General features: G+C 40.4%; 1 protein-coding gene across 1 annotated transcript in view; it reads right to left on the bottom strand.

The window, feature by feature from the left end:
- PHLPP1 (PH domain and leucine rich repeat protein phosphatase 1) overlaps nt 1-16,603 on the bottom strand; it is a 136,241-nt gene that overhangs the window by 13,846 nt on the left and 105,792 nt on the right. Inside the window, exons 9-12 of the mRNA XM_015617996.1 lie at nt 15,499-15,594; nt 11,576-11,731; nt 3,068-3,268; nt 1,886-2,048 (exon numbers count right to left, since the gene is read on the bottom strand). Coding sequence (XP_015473482.1) covers nt 1,886-2,048; nt 3,068-3,268; nt 11,576-11,731; nt 15,499-15,594 — 616 coding nt within the window. The remainder of the gene's footprint in view (nt 1-1,885; nt 2,049-3,067; nt 3,269-11,575; nt 11,732-15,498; nt 15,595-16,603) is intronic.

Raw genomic sequence — 16,603 nt, forward strand, 5'->3', positions numbered from 1 at the left:
GCTAATTAAAGTAAAACAGCCATTACCTCAGGTAGCAGAGTTTCCCCAGGAGTTTAGAGTGAATGCCACTTCAGTTAAAATTAATCATCAAGTATGATATAATCACAGAGGTGACATTAGACTAGATGACTTTGTGCTTTGCTAAAAACAAGCTTATTTCACCACATGACCAAATCCATAGTTAAAGAAATAAATTCTGCACTCTGGTATATTTTGAATGCCACCCCATATCTAAGAAGGAGCTCGGGGTAAGGGCAAGAAATGGATACAGGCAGGTAGCTCATGCTTTATCTCCAGATTGATAAACACCAACCCTGACCTAGAGGAATCACCCAAAGGCCAGAACTCCTATGTCCAACAAGGCACCTTCCCATCTGGCAATTATATGAACTCATCCCATATAAGTCAACACTAGGATTGAGTACTGACCAGGCATTTTCCTGCCACAAAGGTGGAGTCAAAGAACACTTTGCCCTCTTAAATTAAGCCACACGTTATCCCTGCATTCCCAAAACACTTAGTGACGTCCACATCTCTTTCTTTTGCTGAAGAGAACTAAACCATAGGGAACCAGCAGGAAGAAAACTGCCAGCTCTTCCAAGAGCATTTTGCTGTTCAATGTGGCCAAGTAGCACTTTAAATACAACACTTCTATAAAGCATTCAGTTTTCCCCAAGACACACAAGGAAAAGGAAAAAGGTGACTGTTCCCTATCGGTATGTTTACATTATCATTTTTTCCTTTTTTTGCTAACACCACCCTCGTATTTTTAAAGAAATGTTTACTATGCAGAGCTTTGCTCCCCCACCCCAATTCTTCCTCTAAGAAAAAAGGCTTTACTTCTGATTGATTCTAAATGGCCCTCTGCTTCCTCTGGCCATTGTTCCAAAGAGGGAGGAGTATTCAAATAGCCAGGAATTTGTTTGAGATTTCCTGGCTGAAACCACAAAGCTCATCTTTACGTATACTCCCTTGTCCAACAGAATTATTGCTCCTGCTGCTTTCCATGACCCCAGACACTGAGGCACACACAGCAGGCTGGGAACTTAGCCTTTTGACTTCACAAAGCGCCAGAAGGACACTTAAGTTGTTTTGAGTCCCTGAATAGGTAATCAGTTCTCAGCCTCAGAGAAGGACAGATTTTTCTTCTGTATCACAAGATTTGTATGCTGTGAGACAACCGTCTCCCAGCTCTGTCCAGCAGAAAGGGCACACAGTGCAAACTAGTCTGCACTAGAACCAGGCAAGAAGCAGGAACTCAGTTCACAGGATTAAGGAGTAGCGTTTGTAGTGTGGTCAAGTGAAGAATGCCTCCCTCAAAAAGAAACGTTGGGAAAAGTGCAGAATTACTTCTGGAAACACAGACAGGAGACAGATTAGCTAATCTTACCATTGTGCAAAATATGACTGCAATTAGGAAAATGAAAGTAGATTGCCTAAATATCAAATCCTGTGCTCCCTGAATTTATCTGTGTCCCTATCCTGTTCTGCACCTTCAGCAGTTTTTAAGACGCGCTCTAAACAAAGCCCATTCCTACAGAATCAGCTGATTGCCAAGGCACAAAGAGTTAATTAGGCACAGCTCTTGCAAACGTTTAAGTTGTATCAAAACAGACTGCCACAGGAAGACAATTAACACTTATCTGGCAGAAAAGATACAGAGTAACCAAGGTAAGCATAAAATCAGATTTTGAGGCTTCTCCATTTCCCTCTGAGGCTGCACAGAGGCAAGTATTTTGCCTATGACTTCAGAGGAGAAAGCAACTGTCAGATCTCCATACTCTCTGAGAATATACTGTCTCATAGCAATGAGAGACACAAGGGCAGAAGAGAACTGGTAAAATTGCATTACGCTTGCTTCTTCCAAAGTGCATTCATTCCATACCTTTATTTCAGAAAGCTGCATGACTTCTGGGAAGACTTCAATGCAGTTGGAATGAGCAATTACAGTATGCATACGTCTGCAGTTCATGATGGTTGTTGGAATGGCTTTCAGTTTGTTCCCACTAATATCAATTTCCTCCAACTCTTCCAGCTTGGCCATTTTGCTGCAAAAACAAGAATTTGAGAAGTTTTCTTCTAATATACACATATTTTATTTTGAAGCGGTGATAAGAGCAATGGTTTTTGTTACTTTAAGGGAACAAAATCACAGACTTTGATTCTTGTTCACAGCAGTGCCTGTCAGCTCTCCTCATGTCAGATGCTAACACAGTTGTGCAACAAAATGTGTACTTCTTCTGTCAGTGTTTGTTAACGCTACCTTTCAAATTACTTATTTTCCTTGCATCCCCACTGCTTACCAGCTCACTTGCACTCTTTCCTCCTTTCTCCCCCTTTCTATCAACCCTAGTTTCTCACTGCATCTCTGCACCTCACATTTTCCCCTCCCTCTTCTGGCACCCCACTCACCTCTTCCCCCTAAATTCATCTCTGTCCCTTCTCCTTGCTTCTGGAGCCCAGCTGCTCAGAATATCACACAAGGACAAAGATGTCCCTTCCATTATTTATTGGCATCTCTTTTTCAAGGTTGTACCCCATCAGTTTTACAGCACATCTTACACTTGAAAGATTTCTGATTAAAACAGAGTGAACTGAAAGCGCAGAAATTGCTGCCAAGGCAGAATCTCCTTCTGGACTTGAGATGATTTTCCCCTAGTGGAGTTTAGTCCACTTCCAGAGGACATTTCCAGACGGCTGTGCTCACAATCTCTTGTGAGGAGAAGCTCACCAGGTGTAAGCAAATTTACCAAGCCAGGGAGAACAGAAGACCTCCTTGCTTGACTTCCAAAAGCATAGAGTGACCATGCTGAATTAGAACAGCTGAAAACAGTTTCAAGCGCCATGAAAACTCACCAAGTAACAAGCATCACTCATTTGCCTGCACTGCAAGAGAGGGGAGCAATGTGCAGGAGGGCATAAGCGGGGGAATCCACCCACTGTGGTACCACTACACCCAAAATGCAGCCTCTGCCACCACATTCCTGTGCAATTCAGTTCTCACTGCGAAAATACTTCATGATGCCCACCCACCCGTGGGCCAGAGGCAGGGAAACGAGTTCCTTACCTTGCAGGGAAGCTCTGTAGGCGATTGTAAGCCATGTGCAAGATTTTCAGGTGTGGGTGGCCTGTTAACAAGGGTACACATTTATCTGTGAGGTTGTTATTGGTCAAATACAACTCCTGCAAGATGCTATGGGTTTCTTCAGAAAGGGTGGCTGGAGGAAGCATTTCCAGTTTGTTGGCAGAGGCATTAAGAAATCTCAGGCTGCAAAGAGAAGTTACATAAGGGAGCTCAGTCAAACATCCTGCAGGTTTTTGTCTAGAAGTATAAATAAAAAACTCTACTTTTAAGAGTTAACTTAAGATAGTCATAAGGTCAAAAGCAACGAGCTCACAACAGACCAAAAGTCCAGCATTATAGGAGCAGAACTTCTGATCTTGTTTTCAATGACCACATTTGTGAGAACAAAACATCAGCAAAAAGAGTACGTTGAAGTGCCTCTATCCTGTTATCAAGAGCTCAGTATCTCCAATATTACTACAGCTGTAGCTACAGGTAAGAGCAATAACAAACCACATCATTTCCATACTCATTACATGTAAAAATGACTTCTGTATTCATCATCAACAAACCATGAGAATTGCCTTTCAAGAGACTAAACAAGTCAATGGTAAAAAAAAGGCCAGCCAGTTTTTCAGTATTTTAAACACAGTCTAAGGTACAGACCTTTTGTTTAAACCTGCAGGCCTGAGAGCAACTACAAGATACGAAAAATACTCTTTGAATATTTGGATAGAAAAAGAAGCATCAACCACAACAAAAACCAAAACCTGAGACCAAGCAGTAATTTGTGTTTTAGATTTTAAAGAGAGACTGTGCTAGTAGCAAATTAAATTTTAAAAGTTACGTCCTTGCTTGCTGATGTGTCCAGCAAGAGAGCCTTATCTTTGCATAGCTTTTTTGAGTGCCTCTCTCCTGCTCCCTAACACAGCAGAAGGCCATGCTTTTGCAGTCCCACCACAATGAACAACAACTGAAAGAGCACAGAAATGGAATTATTCTTTCTCTCCCAAAGGCCTTTTCCAGGATGGGAACAAGACCTGCTGAAGTATAGGCACTGCCCATTCCTGCCAGAGAAGTTCCATGGGCAGAGGATTCATGCTTGCTAGGGAGTATGGTGAGAACAGCAGCACTGTAGGTACCTTGGTGGCTAGAACTCACATCAGTAATTCCAGACAAATGGAAAAATAAGACTGTTTATCCTTTAGGAACCAACTCTGGCATGACCATGCCTTTGCAACAGATATGGGACCTCTCTTCCTTCCTTCCGATTTCAGAAAAGGCTGCCTTGGAGCAATGCAGAAGGAAGTGTGGGCTTGCCAGTCCGCAGCAACCGCATTCAGACCAGGCTGTCCTGCTCCTACCAACTAATGAGAACAGGCAGCTGCAGTGGGAAAAGCTGCATTCAAGAAAAAAGACTCATAAATGTGCTGTCTCAAGCCTGTAAAGCCCACTGATCAGGACACAAAAGGTAGGTGCGTTCCTGTCATCAATCTTAAGAGAAAGTGATAAAATATTGATGGCTGCTCCCGTGCACACAGGAGTCCACACTGACCTTTAAGGTCTATTACTTTGAATGAAGTGGGTTTGCAGGAGTAGCAGCTGGTTCAAACTTGCTCAGCAGTAAATAAGGGTCAGACACACTACAGGAGTCACGTGGAATGCCAAAGGATTAAAAAAAACCCCACTATTTCCATCAGAAGCAAAAGCCTCTCAGCACTGCACAGAACCAGGTTAGCTGTTTTTACACAGACAGAGAAGTCCACTTCAGAGAAACACAGTTTAATCCTCAGGCTCATTCATTATTCACAAGGGTGCTAAAAATCCAGAGGAGGAAGGGAGGGGAGGAAGGATTAGTACAGAGAAGGAAATAAGCGCTGAAAGGGGTTTTTAATTTATTTATTTATTCTAAAAAGATGCTCAATTTCACCCTTTAGCTACAAACTAAAAATATACTAAGCTCATTCAAGGCTGGATCATTAAACCAAAGCACACCGCATCAACAGATCCTGTGCTTAATTAAACAGCAGCAAGTACAGCTATTACTAAAGTACAGACAGTTACTACTTTGGGAACTTCAATCTAATGTGCATGATAGTCTTCCCTCTCCACAAAATAAAGGCACTTTGATTAACATTGAAGCCACAGTATTTTTTGTACCATTCATAGTACAAAATGGTCATCTTCAGCTCAAGCTGGAAAGGCTTAAGTAACAATTAGGTTTAAGGCTGCTGGGAAAAGTGAGTTCTCACAGGAAAGACGGGGATAAGAGGTGACAGCAAAACACACTCTGAGACAGGTCATGCTCTTCTGAAGTACCACCTGTATCTTAGTTTTGTTCTTGCAAGCTGCACAAGAAAAACCTGGAGTGTGTCCCAGGTACCAGCAACCGAAGAGGTAGACAGCATCATCACCTTATGGCTGTGAAGTCTGACCAAGAACAGCTAGCCCAAAGTACAACTAAAAGCTTCAATTAATAAAAGGTACATTACTCTGATACAGCTGAGATGAATACCGTGTACTGTAGCCATTTTAAATTCAAAATAAAAATTAATCATTTTTCTGTTTTTAATAAACTTTCAACACTGGTGAAATGTAACAAAAGATTTCAATTTGTTCCCTCACTGGTAATAAAAGTGAGTGGAATCTGTGTGTTCCTGTCAGAAATAAGTTTTGCTGACTGTATTTTCCAATGGGGAAGGTAGAGAGGAGAGTTGATGCTCTGGACACACACACCATTCCCCCCACCCAGATATTTTGCTATATCTTCCAGGGACTGACACAATGACACTAGAAATAAATCCCCATCATCCTAACTTACAGGCTAGTGCCTTTTTGTGAACAATGTTTAGGTGACTAGCAAAAGTCTTGCCAACAACTTAGAATGGGAACCCTGTGGTAGCAGGGTGTTTCACCTTAAACAACTGACAGTCAGGGTCAGAGCAGTCACACTCATCTTTGTCTCTAGATGACATAATTAGAATTAAATCAGCATTTGGAAATGAGTGTGTTGCTTGCTTACATGCTTTTAGACCAGCTGTTACATTGAAATGGCAAAAAACATTCTGAAATAATAATTATTTCAAGATATTGTCTAGATTTAAAAATAAAAATGAAATATTAAAATAGGGACACTATTCGTTGGGCAGAGAACAGAATGAACCATCAGATTCCTAGTGCCAAAGATTTATCAATTCTGTGCTATAATCTTATGTTAAAAACAAAACAACAACAACAAAAAAAACCAACCCAAAGAAACCTCAGAACAAAAACCCAACAACCAAAAAACCCAGCAAAACCTAAAACTGTAGCTGCCCCTCAGGTTTTTCCTCTCACTGATTCAACACAGAAATCCTTGGGCAGGTTATTTCCACTCCCATATTTCTTCATCCTTGTGCAATGTGCCAGCTGCTACCTTAGAAGGCACATCTTATAAATGCCCTCCAGAGGAGTGGAAATTTACTTGGGCACAACTGTTCCCATCTCTCTTGTGCATGGACTTAAACTGATTCATGTTCCTTGAAGATATCCCACTCATACAGCTTATCAGATGGAAGCAGAATGTCAAGTATTAAAGCTCAGTCCAAAATTAATTGTTTCCCTTTCCAATTCCACCCACACACTATACCACAAGCTCATGAAAAAAAAACTACAGCATCACTACAAAGACCTGAATTCAGCAGCCTGAGCACATATCAGAGCACAATACAGCCAGGAAAGCATGAATTAACAAGTACTAAAAGAGCATCACAGATGAAGAAAGAAATGAAGGTGCTGGTAGGGAGATGTCTGAATTCTTCAGCTTTGACAAGATGAATATTCTCCTCTGGAATAATAACATGAACAGTGATCTCTGGCTGGGATAAGTCACCTTTGGTTTTTTGGGGTATTAAGTCCCTTGCTAGACTTAACTTCTCCAAAAGACAAAATAAGTAAAAAGACCGATCCAAAAAATAGCCTGTAATCAAGGACATGGATTTAATTCAACTAAAAACACCTAATATGTAGTCATACCCATTACCCATTAATTCCCAGAAGATTCCATCTCAATTTGAATTTCCAAAAGCAGAGGAAGAATTTCTTCTACATAAAACCGCAGAAGGTTTGAACTTTGACTACTGCTGCCTACCTGTAGCACACACAAAAGGTGAATGCAGACAAGTGGGAGAACAGAGCACCTCTGAATTCCTCACAATTTTCTGAGGCAGCCTGACAAACTTGCCTTGCTGGGTAAGACACAGCCATCACTGAAAAACTGTAAATTCTCCAAAAAGCTTAGGAATATTTGACATTAAAAAAGAGGAACACAGACAATGGCATTCTTTGGTGAAGCAGCAGCAAATCAAAATCACTGTGTTTAGCTTGAAAGTACTGATAAGAGTTGGAAAGAACACTGCAGTTGCAAAAGGAGAATATGTAGAGAAATCAAGATCTCCAGTTTGGCCTATGCCCCAAGATCTCCATCAGTACAGAGCAATCAAAATACAGAATTTCTTCTCCAGTGCCTTCTGCAGCGACATGCCCTCAATTTCTGATTGACTAAGACTAAAATAATTTATGAATGTGCTAGCATGTGAAGAAGAATCCTGTAAGCTAAGCATGTCTGGGGCAGGGGGGAGGAAATCAAAGCTGTTTTGCCAGCCTGTGCAGAAGAGAGTATTTTTTTTCTTTCAAAAATAAATAAAATAAATTACAAGACAGAAACATTCAAGTGAATCCCCTTCCTGTTGATGGACTGCCAAAACAACCACTTAACTGCTGTTCTCGTCAGCTCTTACTTTCTAACCTATCTTTAGCTATTTTATTAACTGGGATTTCCCCAGTTTCTGAAGTATCTGCTTACAGTCCTTAACCTAGGAACGAAGAGACAAATGCAACTAAGCATTTCTGCAACACGAGCATGTGCATCAAACACTCAAACAGCAGTTGGCATTAATTTGACTCTGTTTTCCCCCCTCACACTTCCCCTGCATCCAGGATAGGACTGAATCCTTGCATCACATAGAAGCAGCCACAGTGGGTGGAAATGGCAAATATCAAATGAAAGAAAATTTAACTGGGTCACCTTCCAGGACTCCAGCAAAAAACAAACCCAAAACAAATAAAATAAATTCAAAACAAACAGAAAATCAAATTAAGTAAGAACAGCTGAACAAAGCTGAAAACAAAAATCATGCAGACAGTCTAGACAAGCTCTGAATAGCTGACATTGGCTTAACCACCACAGCTGGCCACTACCAGACACCACAAAACAAAGCCCAAGGTTTAAGCTGTGCACATCACAGCTACATATCTTCACCACACAAATGCTTTAAGAAGACCGATGGCTGTTTTAAGGGTTGACACTGAAAACATTCATTCTAACTGGAAAGGATTGTTTCTTGCTTAGGCAAGAAACAAACCCTGCCCCATCTTACCACTGTGCTTCCCCATTTTTAACCCTGCCCTGACCACTGTCACTGCTTTTCTACTGTGCCCAGCTAAAGCTCTGGAAGACTCATTGATCTCATCTGGAGAGCACTTGGTGCAACAGTTTCCATGCCATGAAATGGTAGTTTTCCTCCAAGCTGCTCAAGGAAGGCAGTAAAAAGTCTGTACAAGAACAGGACAGCAGAAAAGGCATCACAACAGATGCAGCAGAGGATAGAAATGAAAAGCCTCATGAATGCAGGTGCATGGAAAAAAGGTTCAGGACTCAGTTTGGGAGTTTCCCTCTTCAGCTGCAGCACTTGCATGAATTCTGCTTTTCCAGCATATGGTAACGAGAAATGAAGAGATTATCTGGCTGCCTCTGTAGCACTGATCTTGCCAAGAAAATCCCCACCCCACCAGAGAAATCCTTGCTAACATGATCAAGATGTGCATACTTTCAGTGCAATAAACAGAACCAAGTTCTATCTTGGTCAGAGAGATGTTTCATCGGCCAGTCCTCAATTTCGCCTGGACTAGCAGTTTAAAATAGAAAATTAATTAAACAGCAGACCAACAAAATATTCCTAATTATACTCTTCAGCAGAAAATGACACCTTTTCATTGTTTTTTGAAGGATCAAGGTAGAAAATCAATGTTCATAGATTATTTTATGAAGAGAACTGAGGTTTTTCAGTATTTGGGGTTTGGGTTTTTTTCTTGGTGAAAGTGATATTCTCTCTTTGTGCACCAGTGTACTGATTTCCTTTCCTCATCAGATGTTCTAGATGTCAAAGCCCACCAGTGCTTGTGCTGAAGTTTGCCCAAGGCACTTCACACCCACTTTATCAAATATTCAGGATTGGGAAACAGAAAGTGTTTATAATTCACAGTTCATGAGACTTCATATCCAGACAAGATATCATCTGTCAGTTGCAAAGACCCAAGTACCTTTCAAAAAAACCAAACCAAAACAAACCCAAATCTTTTCAGGGCTGTAAAAGGCAAGTCATTTTCTGCAGAGTTAAAGGTTCTGTAAGGTAAAGTGATTTGTCCAATATTACACACTGGGTAGAGACCATGGCACATCACTCAGGAGAACCAGTTCTCTTGGCACGTCTGGCAGTACAGATTGTGCTTCCCAGGGAATGCTTGGAGAAGAGAAGCATTTTACCTTTCTAAAAGCAAAACAATCTCAACGCCTTTCCAGATCCATTTCTGTTGACACTTAGCTGCTGATAGATGCAAGCAGGAAATTCCAAACTTAAAACTCTGACATTCTACACTAATATATTAACCTGTGCCGCTGTTTTCCTTCAGAGTTCTCACTTTTGCAGCGGCCACAGAAGAACCAGCATGGACAAGCCATACCATCTTAAGCCAAGTTAAAGGACAGGGATCAACAGGGAAAACATCACCCAAGCCAATTGCTTCTACCATCATCACAGGCAAGGGAGGCTGCATTGGTGATGAGATGTCAGAACTGCTAAGCTCTGTTTATCTCCTGTGATGGTGCATGACTTTGTTAAGACCTATAGAAGACTTTGAAAACATGAGCCCTGTGCTGCTTAAAAGCTGCAAAGGGGAAAAAATTCCCCAAGCCTGAATTAGCAACTTAACACTCTTATTCAAAATATTCTTTAATTCTACATCTTCTCAGCATATTCCTAGTGAACTCCTGGGAATCTATCCCAAATCCTGGTTTTAGCTTGTAGTCAGTCATTTTGGCATCATAAAAAACAAACAAACAAACACCACACCAAAAAAAACCAAAAAAAACCAAACAAACAAACAAAAAAAACCCAAACAAAAAAACCCAAAAAAACCACACCACCCTAAAAAAATCCCTGCCTACAAATGAGCTGCAGTACAAAAAAACCAGGTTCTCTCTCTGCCAAAATTGCACTACACTACATCCTAGACCTACAACCTAATAATACAATTTAACCTTTAATAAAAATTTTGCAAAATTATGTCTCTTGTTGCTTTCAAAATAACAGTAGCTCTCTGAAAATTACTTAAAGGGTTCTTTTCTTTCCAAGTTAACAGATTCAACTTGGGACAGTTAAAGAATTTATTTAGAAAGCATCTCAACCACTAACCTAATTCTCCAAGTCAGTTCCAGGAAATTTAACCAGAGGCACATGACAGAACTAACAACAGTATAAAATGAGGGGTTTTGCAGTACTCTTAATTGGGAAGGAAGCTCTGCCAGCAAGATCACCACCTCTTTTGCTTCTGCACCTCTCAAGAAAGCCAGGAGCTATGCATTCTTTTTGTCACAGCTAGGATTAGAAATAAAACCCCACAGCACACAATCTCACTGTCTGTTAAATTATGCATGCATTGAGCGCTCAGAAATCCCATGACTATATGTGGAAGTGAAGAGGTGCAAGGAATGCTGACACCAAGTGGGGCCAGCCCATCCACCATCCCCAGATGATGCTACCAAACATCCTGTATTTCAATCACAGTCACTTGAAGAATATGTTCATATTCAGAAAAAAAAACCAAAACCTTGAAGACACTGATACTAAAGAAATAGCAGCATAAAAATAAGAATCCAGAAAGCAGATCAAGTGGTGACACCAACTAAATGAGTGACAAACATTTAAAAAGCAAGGGAAAAAAATTCAAAAAGCAAGGACAGGGGAATAACTGAATTATTCTGACAGCCTTATGCAGAGATTTTGTTTTGTTTGACAGGTATAAATAAGTTCTAGCCTCTGACTGAAGGGGGGAAAAAAAAGCTTTCACACTCCATCAAACAAGCCTAAGAAATATGTATTTAAAGAACCTGCCACTAAACCATTTCAGTATATGTAGTAGAAAATAGCATGTGCTTAACTCTGCAGCTAGATTTCAAGAAGTAGGTGTTCAGCAGCAGCTTGCTGGGAAAAAAGAAGCAACCATATAAGGAAACAAAACCAGAGTAAAAAGAATGTGTTTTGGTGAGTTGGGCAGACATCTGTTCTTACCACACAAGGCTTGGCAACTTTCAAATTAGGGGAACCTCGGATTACCCTTTGAACCAGGAAGTAACAGGCCAGGCGAGGTTCATCACATGCAAGTCAAAAGGATCAAATTTTTTTACAATTTTACCTGTCTGCTTTCAAAAGCAGGTTAGATGGCAGTTCCAGGAGCTGGTTGTGCTGCACGTCCAAGACCTCCACCTGCGTTCGCTCGAGCCGATCTGGGAGCCTTCCTAGCATGTTGTGCCCTGCCAGCAGCTTCCGCAAGCTACTGTTGTTAAACAACCTTAAGAGAAATAAAAAACACCAAAAATGAGAAAAATTGAAACTGAAGAGTTTATTTGATAATTTCTATACAGTGTCGTGGTTCATTACAAGAAAGTGATTCAGCCAACTGATTAGCAGACATGGTATTAATTACGCACAGATCCAAGAATATCTTCCCACTCTCCACCAACTTCTTCAAAAGGTTTTCAGAGACAGGGAAGGAGGTTCACAGATGATTCAGGAGTGAAAGTAGTGACAAAGGGTTATTTTATGGCACTGTATAAAACATGAATATAGAAGCACGACAGTGAAGGAGGTAATTGCTAAGAAAGGCTGCAGAAATCTGCACGTGGGATCCCCCTAGCACTTCAGTAGTGGGGGTGAAATCACCAGTCACCCCACAAACTTTATAGTGCTCTACTCATCATGTGCTGACTCATAATCCAATGCAATTCCCCACCCCCACAATTTTTCTTTTCTGTTAATACCAGACTTACATAAAGCCTCCTTTCCAGTTCTATGGCGAATGAAATTTATCTAATCGGCTTTACTTTCTTGAGCTTTTACAAGCAATAGATGACCCGGAGTCCCACCCCCCTGCTCCGTTTTTTGTGGGGCTGGGGAGAAGGGGAGGGAAGAAGAGGGCAACATAAAGAGAAAGATAGCTGTTCTGATCAAACAGCATAGCTTAAATTCACAGGATAAACAATGGAATGAAGGCATGCACCTAAAGACACCAAAAATAGAGCAACTCTCAATTTTGAACAGAAATCACTTTCAGCAAATTAAGAAAAAAAGATTATTCTTCATCTGCCACATGTCTTACATGCCTGCTACTGTACTGTTTAATCTGGTGAGCCCATGCAACATGCTGACCTGCTTCAATCAAATACTCTCAAATTATTCAGCATTAAAGCAAAAATCTTCTTCCCTCTGTCACAATGACCCAAATACATGTAGCGAGCCTCCCTACCCCTTCCCTACAATGCATCAGGTCATGGGATCATTCTGCCAGAATCATCAATCAAGTATTTTCCCCTGACAGATACCGTCACTCTCGGTATCTGCATGCCAGTGTTAACAGTTATCTCACTTGGCCGGACTGTCTGAGTTATGAGCATGGACACAAGTCAACAGCCAGCCCTATCATTCCAGAAGGCTCAACACGGGGTGAAAAGTCTTACCAAAGTGATAAGCCTATCTATTGCGTATTCGTTATTTAACCATTTTTGCTTTACTCTATTTTCATGTGAAATTCTCTCTGTTATGGATTTGCCTTTGTATTCTATTTTCTGAGACTGGCTAATACTGTCAACACCAAATATCAGGGGGTAGACAGCAGAACTGGTTTGACAGCAAAAAAAAAAGATTCCCTTTGAGGTTTTTTTTAGGGATGGGTAGGGGCAGCACCATTTTAAATTTTAAAAGAAGTTCAAACTGTAGCAAAATCCTCAGAGACTACTTCTTTCCTTAATTCAGAAGAACTGAGTAAATATTTGGAAGGTTTTGGTTGTTTGTTTTTTTTTTCTAATTTGCTTTCTCTTATTTTTCAAGTCACACAAGCACTGAAGGACCTGGAAAGAATCTCTGAAAAGAGATTGAAGAGCAAGCTCCTTATGAGCCTGGAACGCCTAGTTCTCAAGCCGGGTGGGGAACCAGGATGCTGGGACTGCTTTTTGAAACAGGCAGCTTTCCCACTTGCCCAATTCCCACTGGAAGTTTTGGTGAAATCAGTAAATTCTAAGGACAAGCACATCATTCATCATCAGCATCTTCTCAGAAAACGCAGTTTGGTGTAATTGTATTACATAGCATTGTACCAGTTCCTTTACTTAGCAACTCTTCAAGAGAACACAATGTTGAATAGAAATAGATCTTTTAAAAAAACAGACAAAAAATGAACAAAAATACAAACATCTGGTCACTGATGGCAACAAGGTCATTTTGGCAACTCCTAATTGAAGCATTTACTTTCTCTTTGGCAGTATGATTTTTATGAATTTGTCCTGAATGGCTAAGACTGAGTAACCTTTTTGTGATTTTTCATTACTTTAAAGCTAAAACAGCTGCATTACAGTCCAGGGGACATTTTCCCTTTACCCTTAATTGAGACAAATGCTAGTACAGAAATCTCTATCTCAACTGCTTCAACTCTTTGTCTTCAAGGACAATTTTTCTGCTTCAAGATGCAAACACAGAATCAAGTGTAGTTTGTTTAGATCAGATGCAACCTTCACCCTACCAGGAATATGGTGGTCACTCAAGGCTTGCACATTTGTGTTTAAGTGTCACAAGCAGCCTCCTAGGAGAGCCCTGCTGATTCACTTCACAGGTTTATAGAATGCCATTCTTCGTAGAAGAAAAAGTACACAGCAGTGCAGCTGAACACACTCATTGAGCTTTTACTTGCATTTACTTGATACTTAGGCATGTTGAGCCATTTGCATTTGAGTCCAGACCCAAACTTCCTCTAAAGTTTAACAGATATTCATAGCCCGCCTTTTGAATGGAACAGGACCCTAAAACTGAGCTGACTTATTAGGAGCTAAGCTATCTAGACATATACTACAAAGAAGAACTTTCAAAGATAAGCTATTTCCTGGGGTTAATGATAAGATGGCAGGAGAGACAAGTGGGATGTTGAGTGTACCTAATTTCAGCTAATCATTAATCTCCCAGAGATATCCGGTATGCCTTGAAAATCCTAACTGTTATGAAGTGCAAATGAAAGGAAAATGAACTTTGGCACCCCCACCTTCTGAGTAGGCACAGCTTCATTTTTTTTGTGTATATGTATGAAAAAACAGAGGGATTAATAGTCTGTACATCAGCCTGTTAGTTTGCTTGGTAAATCTCTCCACATCCTCTTGTCCCCATATTTCTGAAATCTATTCTCCTCCCATTTCTGACACTAAAACAGAAAAGTTTACACCATCTTACACAATCACCTGACCCAGAAAAAACTATCATTCTTGGTTTTTGATGCTTTTCTCTGCTGTACAGCTCCTTAAGGAAAATATTTGTACTTGATGATCCTTGTGCATCCCTTCTAACTCAGCTTATTCTGTGATTTAGTAGCTCATGATACATCATCATCTTTCACATACCTTTCAAAGTGTACAGAACCACCTAAAATAACAGCTCTCTTCCAGTGAAGGCAGAAATTTAAAAATTCCCAACATCACCACCTAAGCAGTATAACTCACCTGGAAGAGACAGCTCTCTCTAGAACAAAATATCAAGACTCATTTATTATTTAAACTCAACTCCTATTTTGCTTCCTCTTGACTTTTTTTTCTATCATTTATATTTATCAATTTTAAATTTAGACTTCTGGAAAAGAGATCATCTTGGTAATGAAGGCAATCACTCTTCTTGCAGGAGTTTACTTGCTTGATGAGGCTTTCCCTTCCTTAAACCTTTTTTCACTCAAACACGGCTGTGAACTGGAGTCTCCAAGCATCACTGAAAATGAAGTGCTGGATCTCTAAACTGTCATGTAAAGCTATGGCTGTAAATATTTAATATGCAGTATTAAAAATGAAGGGCTTTCCTGCTGCATGAACAGCTTCAAAGTTCAAAGGCACTACTTTCTCTGCATGAAAGTAAAAGAAGAAAGACTGGGTGGAAGCTTGAGGCATGATGACACCCCACAAGGTAAAAATAAAATCAAACAAAAGATAAAACAGCCCTGACAGTCACTGGAACAAACTAAACACTGAGTCAGCAATTATTTTTGAATTGTTTATCCTGTTCCCCATTGTGCAACTGGTCTGCAAGACTTACCGGGCAGGCAGCTCACGTATCTGATTGTGGCCAACATCCAACACTTCCAGCTTCCTGCTGTCACACACCCACTCAGGAAGGTTTTCCAGGTGATTTCTATGAATAAAGAACACAAAGAGGTGTAACTAAATTACAATTGAAATGTAAAGGCTATTAAGAATACAACCTCAAGAGAGATACCTGCAGGAAACAAATCTGCTACATAGCATGTTGCCTGTGAGATTGTATCATATGGCCTTCTACAAGGGCATTACCAGCGCAGTCAGGTCCTGAGTGAGGGGCAAGAAAGCTAACAGCAGTGTTATCTCCCTGCATGTGCACTCACTAAGAAAATGGAAAAAAGATGCTTCCAAATTATCAGGGGAGTATTAAGAAAATCAGAGTACCAAAGCTGAAATATCTCCAAAAATTTCTGAGATGCTCCTCAGAAGATATTCACACTTACACAGTTGAAATACATCTTCAATCGCTGAAATTCACTGAAATCCACTCTACCATTCTTTCACTATCTCACTGAACAGCACAAAATCTTTTTTGTGTATCTTTCAAGCCAACTGTTTTGCTTTTCTTGCATTTATCTTCACAGCAACTATCCCTTCTGGGAAACTAACATCTTGGAGGCAAGGTTTTCCAAATACTGCACCAAAAACATGCAAATTGTCACCATGGGACACTCCTGAATCCTGCCTTAAAGACAAAAATTAGCAGTGCAAGATACATGGAGGAGATTGTGTGCAAATGCATTCACATAATGACTACTTCAGTCAAAATACATAGATGCAAATTGGGCGTCAAATAATAGTCAGGCACCTGTAGACTTGAAGTTCAGGAATACGATGTTTATGAAGCATGAATATAAATCAATCATGTACTTGTATCCCTCAGTTTATTCCTGCAGTAGTCCTCAATCAAAATATGCAATGGCAACCAACCCCTCTTCTCAGATAGCTTCCTTTCTGATCTCAAATGCATTTCCCAAATTCCAAGCAAGCTAAAAAACTAGGGACACCCTACCCATTTAGTTACAATGCCATCTCAGCAAGGAAGCACAAAAAGAACTTTGTGATCAAAATCATGCATTCTGCGCCAATTTCATTAACAAATA

Source organism: Parus major, chromosome 2 (genome assembly GCF_001522545.3).
Source record: "Parus major isolate Abel chromosome 2, Parus_major1.1, whole genome shotgun sequence".
NCBI lineage: Eukaryota > Metazoa > Chordata > Aves > Passeriformes > Paridae > Parus > Parus major.